This window comes from Micropterus dolomieu, linkage group LG20 (assembly GCF_021292245.1).
Source record: "Micropterus dolomieu isolate WLL.071019.BEF.003 ecotype Adirondacks linkage group LG20, ASM2129224v1, whole genome shotgun sequence".
NCBI lineage: Eukaryota > Metazoa > Chordata > Actinopteri > Centrarchiformes > Centrarchidae > Micropterus > Micropterus dolomieu.
In genome coordinates this window covers 10,165,480-10,172,825 of record NC_060169.1, presented here as the reverse complement: position 1 = coordinate 10,172,825, position 7,346 = coordinate 10,165,480, and the positions used below count along the sequence as shown (strand labels likewise).

At 37.3% G+C, this 7,346-nt stretch overlaps 1 protein-coding gene across 1 annotated transcript; it reads left to right on the top strand.

Annotated features, from left to right (window-relative positions):
* The first annotated feature begins 231 nt into the window (after positions 1–231).
* On the top strand, positions 232–6,125 carry LOC123958813 (fibroblast growth factor 7-like). The gene is made up of 4 exons (XM_046032465.1): positions 232–476; positions 889–1,552; positions 5,079–5,185; positions 5,347–6,125. Exons 2-4 carry the CDS (start codon positions 1,267–1,269, stop codon positions 5,560–5,562), a joined length of 609 nt encoding a protein of 202 aa, XP_045888421.1. The 5' UTR covers positions 232–476; positions 889–1,266; the 3' UTR covers positions 5,563–6,125.
* Positions 6,126–7,346: the final 1,221 nt, after the last annotated feature.

Sequence of the window (7,346 nt, the reverse complement as noted above, 5' to 3'; positions counted from 1 at the left end):
TGGAAAAGGAAGAGACATTGTAGTAAGTTCTGCAAGTGTGAATGTGCATGCAAACCTTATTAAAGTATTTAGGAGTGCATACCAAGGAGAGCCTGCTATTATAAGAGTTTTTAGCTCCCTCTCATGTCCAGTGGGTGAGTGACAGCGAGAGGCAGGCAGAGGGTGTTTCTCCATTGCATCTCAGCCAGGGACAGCTGACTGGTTGGGATCTAATTGCTCTCAAGTGAGGTCAGCAGGAGGCATTTATCTAAGCAGAGTGCACAGCGACAGTGGAAGATGCACAGAGTCAGCCTGCAAGAATCAGGGAGACATCCATGGGAACTGACAGGAGCTCCCAGCTCTTGCTTAGCTTTACTGCATTACTGGGCTTGGTTTACAACTGAAACAACAACTTTAGAACTAACGAGTCTTCAAATTAAAACTCTTGCTGAAAGGGAACACACATCTGACAACTCCTATCATCACTCAGAGCATATGTAAGTCATTAAACTTCTGATTTTTTTTGTACAAGAATAGCAACATAGTTTGTTTGAAAGTAAATATTGTATGTATGCTAATACAGTGGAGATTACAGACCAACAGCACTGGTGCAATATTTCATTGTTCTGGATTGATGACAGGCAGACAAATGCCTGTCAAAGTACACCACAAGAATTTTGATTTATTGCTAGGAAATGTAGAATACATATTTGTACGGGGGAAAAAGCTGTTTGAAATTGTATGGGAGCTCTACTATATTAATGGGTGGATCCCGGTAATCATTTAATACTTTTTTAAGCTGCTTTAACACAAATCTTTCAACATGTAAGTATACCTGTGAGTAAAATTTTTGCCAACTGCATTAGCTGGAACAGTTCTACATTTTTACTATTTCTGTACATTTTATAGTGACAACATTTCCTGAACTGGATTATGATGTCCCTTGTCGGACTATGGTCTCAAGAAGAAGGAGCCGTCAATGGACACAGTCACTGAGGTCTAAAGAGCGACATCATCTCACAATACTGTCACCTGCCTTCTTCTTCACACCACTTTCCAGCTTCAGCCAACTCAAAGTCTCCTGCACACACCACTCTCCAGCTTCAGTCAACCCAAAGTCTTCTCCACAACCACCCTGTCTCAACGTCCCACTAGGAATCCGTGCTGCAGGAACAGTGACCCTGCACTCCCCACACAAGGGTCCCAAATAAAGGTTAAGGGTGTTGCTGTGCTGAGGATCTGACAATACATTATGTTGTTCATTGATCACCACTGCATTGTATTATAATGCGCAAATGGATGCTTACATGGAACCTTCAAAATCTTTTCTCGGGACTGTACCTGCATACAATCTTCCTGTTCGGCAGCGTGTGTGTGGTCTACAGTGACTGCACTCCAGAGCAACGTGCCGCCATCATGAACTGCTCCACACACGAGCGCCACACCAGGAATTATGACTACATGGAGGGAGGAGATGTGCGCATCCGACAACTGTTCAGCCGCACGCAGTGGTTCCTAACAATTGATGACAATGGTAACATCAGTGGGACTCAAGATCCCACCAACTGCCACAGTAAGGATGACTCTTTTTATAATACCGATGGTTTACTATTCGTTCCTATGCATTTATTAGTAATATAGAAAAACGGCATCTAATTTGCCTGAACATATTTTCCAAATGTAAACTTGAATGTAGGTGTGAATTTATTTCTTGAATTTGAAATGGCATAAATCTGTTATGCAGAGCTTAATCTTTCCACTGAGTCAGTAAAGAACCTTTGGCCCATCAAGGTGACAGAAGCACGTGGGAGGTGTTATTGTACAGAGTTCTCTGCAGTGTAATCACAGTGTTAATGGGCCATGTGTCTCTTTTAGAGCATCCAAAGTGACAGAGGTAAAATGAAGCAGGTGGAGGCTTTGGCTTGTTAAACCATAACACACATAAACACAGGCTGTAATTAAGAGAACAGAAAGGTCTTGATACTGATGGGTGCTGGGCCTGTAACCTCTGACTCACACTGGCACAGACTCACACTTGTTCAGCCTGATTTATTCTCCCACAAACGTGTAGTGTTAGAATAAGATCTTGGGACAAAGAATTGGCATGAATATTAGAAATGGAAAAATTAAAGATATTCACCTTCTGATGAACCTCTGGTAAGCAACTGACATCTCACACAGAGACAGCCATCATGCTGTGTCCAGTCTAAAATTACTGTTACATACAATTAAAAGCAAAATTTGCGAAATAATGCATGCCAGTTAACTACTGAATGGCTAATTTTATTTCCTAGCCTTGGTCATTGTAATTTAACGTGGTTAATTGTTAATGTTATTGCTTTAAAGCTAACATTTTCCAAAGTTTGAGTTTTCTGATATCACTGGAAATCTGTCATGGTGAAGTAGTTATCATTTCCTCCTATCTGACAATGTGGCTGTGGCTGGAATGTTGGCTTGACAGGGAAATGCCTCAAAGTGGATGGAAAAGATGCTTGTGCAACAACTGGCAATGAAAGACAAAAAAAAACACACACCCATTTGTGGCTGACAATCGCACGCTAAAAGCACAACCAATAAGTCTTTGAAGAGAACAGCATGGACAGATATATATGTAATAAATCAGTGAGTCATACTTTTTGGCTGTAGTGAACAAGTCCTGAAAAACTGATTACATAAGTTTTTTTTTTTTTACAAAAACAGAAAGAAAAAAGATGAGAAGCAAAACGAGAAACTTGGAGCTGCATAATTTTTGGCTTCCACATTCCGTGTTACCTCCAGTAAACCCATCTCTTGCACCACACAGGTTTTTCTAACTTTAATATATTTGAAACGGTTGTTGAGATTGAAAATTAAAAATGTTTACAATGAAGATTTTGTGATTTATTTGAAACTTTTCTATCAACAATATACTGTATAGAGAATTAAATGCTTAACACAGAAAAAAACAGTTGTGCTGTAGATATGTTTCTAAAAAAAAGAGTGTGCGTTCTGGTCAGGGGTACCAGTGAACTCTTCTTCTGAATGTGTAAACAAATCCTAAACAACAAAATTTGATTTTAACCAAAGTGTGATAACAACAATGAAAAGGTGTGTTACGCCTCACCAAAGAGCATATACAATTCCAAGTAGGCAGTCAACAATATAATTATAAACCACAGCATGACAACCGGAAAACAGGGAATTTAAACAGTAACTATATAAGTGGGTCTTAGTATGTTTAAGCCTAGTTATCTACTAAATTGCTCAGTTTGTGGCATAATAGACCCAGTGTCAGGTGCAGCCAAATAAAAATAATTGAGAGACTGATTGTACTGTTTACCAGCTATTACATTCACTGTAACGAGGTAAATGCCAAAGTGAAATACAGATAATCTGATAAAGATATAAAATATTTTATAGTTGTAGTGCAGATAAGGATTGCATTTGTATGTGAAAACAAAGTACATAAAGGTTATAAAAATTAATTTGCTAGACATTACGTGTCAAGGTATTTAGTATGAAGCAGCCAATATTAATCTCATATTCCATAGTATACATTTACTGGAAGGCTTACTGCAACATTCTCCCCAGCAAATGTAAACACTAGATTAAAACCCTCTTCAGAAAAAAAACTGGATTAGGGATTACCCCACAAATTAGTTTACTTAGCAAGGGACTGGATCACTGAGTGACAACAAATCTGTTCGAGCTGAGGATAGCCTGAGAGGCTATCTGTGTCAGAGCCAAAATGTTAACTGTGTGTGTGTGTGTGTGTGTGTGTGTGTGTGTGTGTGTGTGTGTGTGTGTGTGTGTGTGTGTGTTCCATCTTTTCACAGTATACCAAACAACTGTAGCTTTTACATGTAATATTATGGGAATAGCACTTCTGCGCTATGAGCGCATGCTATAAGGTGTTATGCTTCTTAACAACCATAAAAATACATTCATCGTAGCTATAAACTCAGGCTGAAATCCCAACTTGAGAAATAAACGGTTAATTAGGAAATGAATGGTCCATTGACTCTAAATGTATAAGGGATTTACAAATTAAGATTTGCAGCTCTTGTAGTGTGTGTTCTTTGGGATCACGTTCACGTCAAAGCATGACAATAAAAACAAATAGGGGAATAGAAAAGTAGGGTTAAATAAATATGAGCACATAAAGGGCAGTAATATTAAGTAAAATATCAAGTGCAAGCAGGGCACAAAGAGCATTCCAAGATCAGGAGACTGCCATCTGTTTGTGATCAAATGCTATAATGCAGCATGCTTTATGTCAGTCTGAAGAGCTTTAATAGAGTTCTGCCATTTTTTCTCTCTGTCAAATGAAATACTTTCTGCAATATGTAAAAATGAACAACAAGGTTTTTTATTTTACCTAAAAATGTATTATCTGCAATTTGTCAGCGTCCTTGAAATGTACATTTTTGTGTTCATCTTAGTTTTACTGATACTGGTTTTGGACTTTCCAATCAGTATATAATATATCAATAGCAACATCATACCTTCAATTACAATAACTTGGCAAACAGTATATCATAATAGCTTTTCCTATGTTATCTAACAGTTTTTTTAAATTATACCTGTATGACTGTTGGACTAATAGTCAGTGATCTGCAAATCTGTTGATTAAAGTAAAATGTATTTTTATTTTAAAGTCTTGCAAGATAGGTTATTAGCTCCTTCAGTTTCAAATGAGTTGAAACACCATCCTGTACTCACTAGTGCAAATATTGTTCACATATATTGCATAATAAAATAATAAAAATATCAAACCAAAAAAGTACTCTCCCACAAATTTGAAGAGCAGTTCTAAAATGTAGCGTGCAAAGCACATGCAAGGACATAGTTCTCTCAGTCCCAGGAGAGAGAGGCCTAATCTGTCTCCCACATGTTCTATGGCATAGGTTGTGGTTTGTGTAATGGCCACCCAGGCCAGTTAACAAGGCTTGAATTAAGCCAGAGAAACCAGACTGATTAACCACAGGAATGTCCATCCCATTTGTTAATGAAGATAAATGTTGAGAGCAATGTGGAGCTGGACTGAAGGCTGGGTGGCAATAGTGTCTTATCTGTCCTGTAATATGTCTCATTTTCCTAAATGTGTGATTGTCTGGCAGGTATCCTGGAGATCAGGACAGTGTCTGAGGGGGGCATACTGGCTATCAAAGGCGTGAAGAGTCAGTATTATATCTCTATGAACAGGACTGGACATCTGCAAGGCAAGGTAATATTTTTCCTCAGTGAGAAAAGTCATACACTGTCAGCTCAGCCACAGTCAAGCACTTTTAGAATTTTTTACTAAATATGAATTTGAATAATTAAGATCAAGAACTAACAGCAGATTGGAATGTATTAATGCTGTGATGTTTGTCTTATCCTTTACAGAGGATCTACAATGAAACCTGCAACTTCAAGGAGGTTTTCCTAGAAAACTACTTCAATGCTTACTCCTCTGTAAAGAGGACTAATAACGGCAAAGAAATGTTCATAGCCTTGTCTCAGAAGGGAAAACCAGTGCGAGGGAAGAAGACCAGGAGGGAGCACATAGCATCCCACTTTATCCCTATGAAGTGCAGAGAGGAGGAAAGGAGGGTGGACTAAAAAACCATGGGTCGCAAATTGTGTATTATTTCAATCACATATTATATATGTTAACAGAGACATATTAACACATTACCAACATCATGCTCCACTCTCCATGTGTAGATTTATTATGTTATGTTCATAATTTCAGATGGGCACATTAAACTACTCCAAACATCCTCAAATAAGATTCTGAAACAATACTGAAATATTTGAAATAGCTTCACCTGTTGCACAGACTGTAAAACCAACAAAAAGTCTACTCAATATTCTTATTATTTTAAGTTAAATATTATATTTACTTATAAAACAGTTAAGTATTTTCTTATAAAACAGTAAAGTGTATTACACACAGTCGGGACTGTATCCTTTTCCAAAGATGACACCCATCCAGATGAGGAGACCTGTATGATCAACAGAAAGGTCCAGAATAGAGATTTGGCTTGACAAAGATGTGCTGAAGCAAGCTGGACTTGTCTTTTTTAATGGTACAATTGTCCAGAGCACACATAACTGAGGCACAATGAATTACAATAGCATGTTCAGTAAAACTAAAGTGTGTGAATGACCTGTGAATCATCTGTTTTGATCTGTCTGTCCTTCTTGCATTGAAACCTCTGTTCAAGTGCATTGTATCTGTTCCCTCTTAATTATCAAGGTGTGATTTTGAAATGCTAAAATATTCTGTTGCTGCTGAAAATACATCCAGATTAAAATACAAAGTGAACAACATAATAAATGTGCATGCCATGCAGTCTCTTCACTAAAAGAGCACATATTTATTTATAGGGAGATTTTTTTAGTTTGTGTTAAGACATTCCCATTTTTAGTAAGCATGACTATGACAAAAATGTACCAGAAGCTCCATTTATTTTGACAACACCTAATCAAACACTCATTGCAATCTCAAAGGCCAACTCTACATGCTACCACTGCAATTTCCCAATACTGGAGAACATTACAGTGCATTGTCATTCATGTTTGTAAGTTATTTGTTTTATAAAACAGATGAGTGTCCATTTCCCTTACAATGTGCATTGTTCTACCTGGATCATAGAATGTGCAACTGTTGAAGTATAGTATTAAAGACTGCAATAATGGGTTATTTGATCACAAACTCACAGGAACTATTTCATGAAGTTCTTTAGGCTAACATATTAACAAGAAACTGCCTTCTTACACATCCAGTAGAAAGAAAGCAACAGTTATCTTTTGTGTCATTTTTCTAATAATCACAAGAACTTTTTCCTTCTTTGGTCTGACAGTTTTTTAGAAAAATATGAAACTCTTTGACTTGCAAAATGTACCACTCTGCATGTCAGCAAGCCATTATTTCACACCAGACGCCTGGTAACGTGTGAGCAGTGTTAATTCTTAATGGATTTGGCAGTACTAGCAACGATTTCACATTATTGGAAATCATTCGATTGTGAGAAATACTGCTTCATGCAACTTCAGGAAGAAACTCTGCATATGAACCGTGCCTTTATTCTGACACACATGAAACTACGAAGCTGAGCAACAAGTTGTGGCTTAAGATGAAGAGAGAATTGTACTCTGCTGACACACTGTGATTAAAAAAATCAACACACACTCGAAAACTCAATAAATCAAAATTGAGAAATATTTTTGATAAAGTTTTTTTACTATGTGCATGCCAACTATTACTAAGAATGTTGACCTTGTTATTCAATCATAAGTTTATAAAGAGGTGGTATTATGCTTTTTGGCTTTTTCCCTCTCCTTTATTGAGTTATATATCTTTTTTGTGCATGTAACAGGTTTGCAAAGTGAAAAAGCCC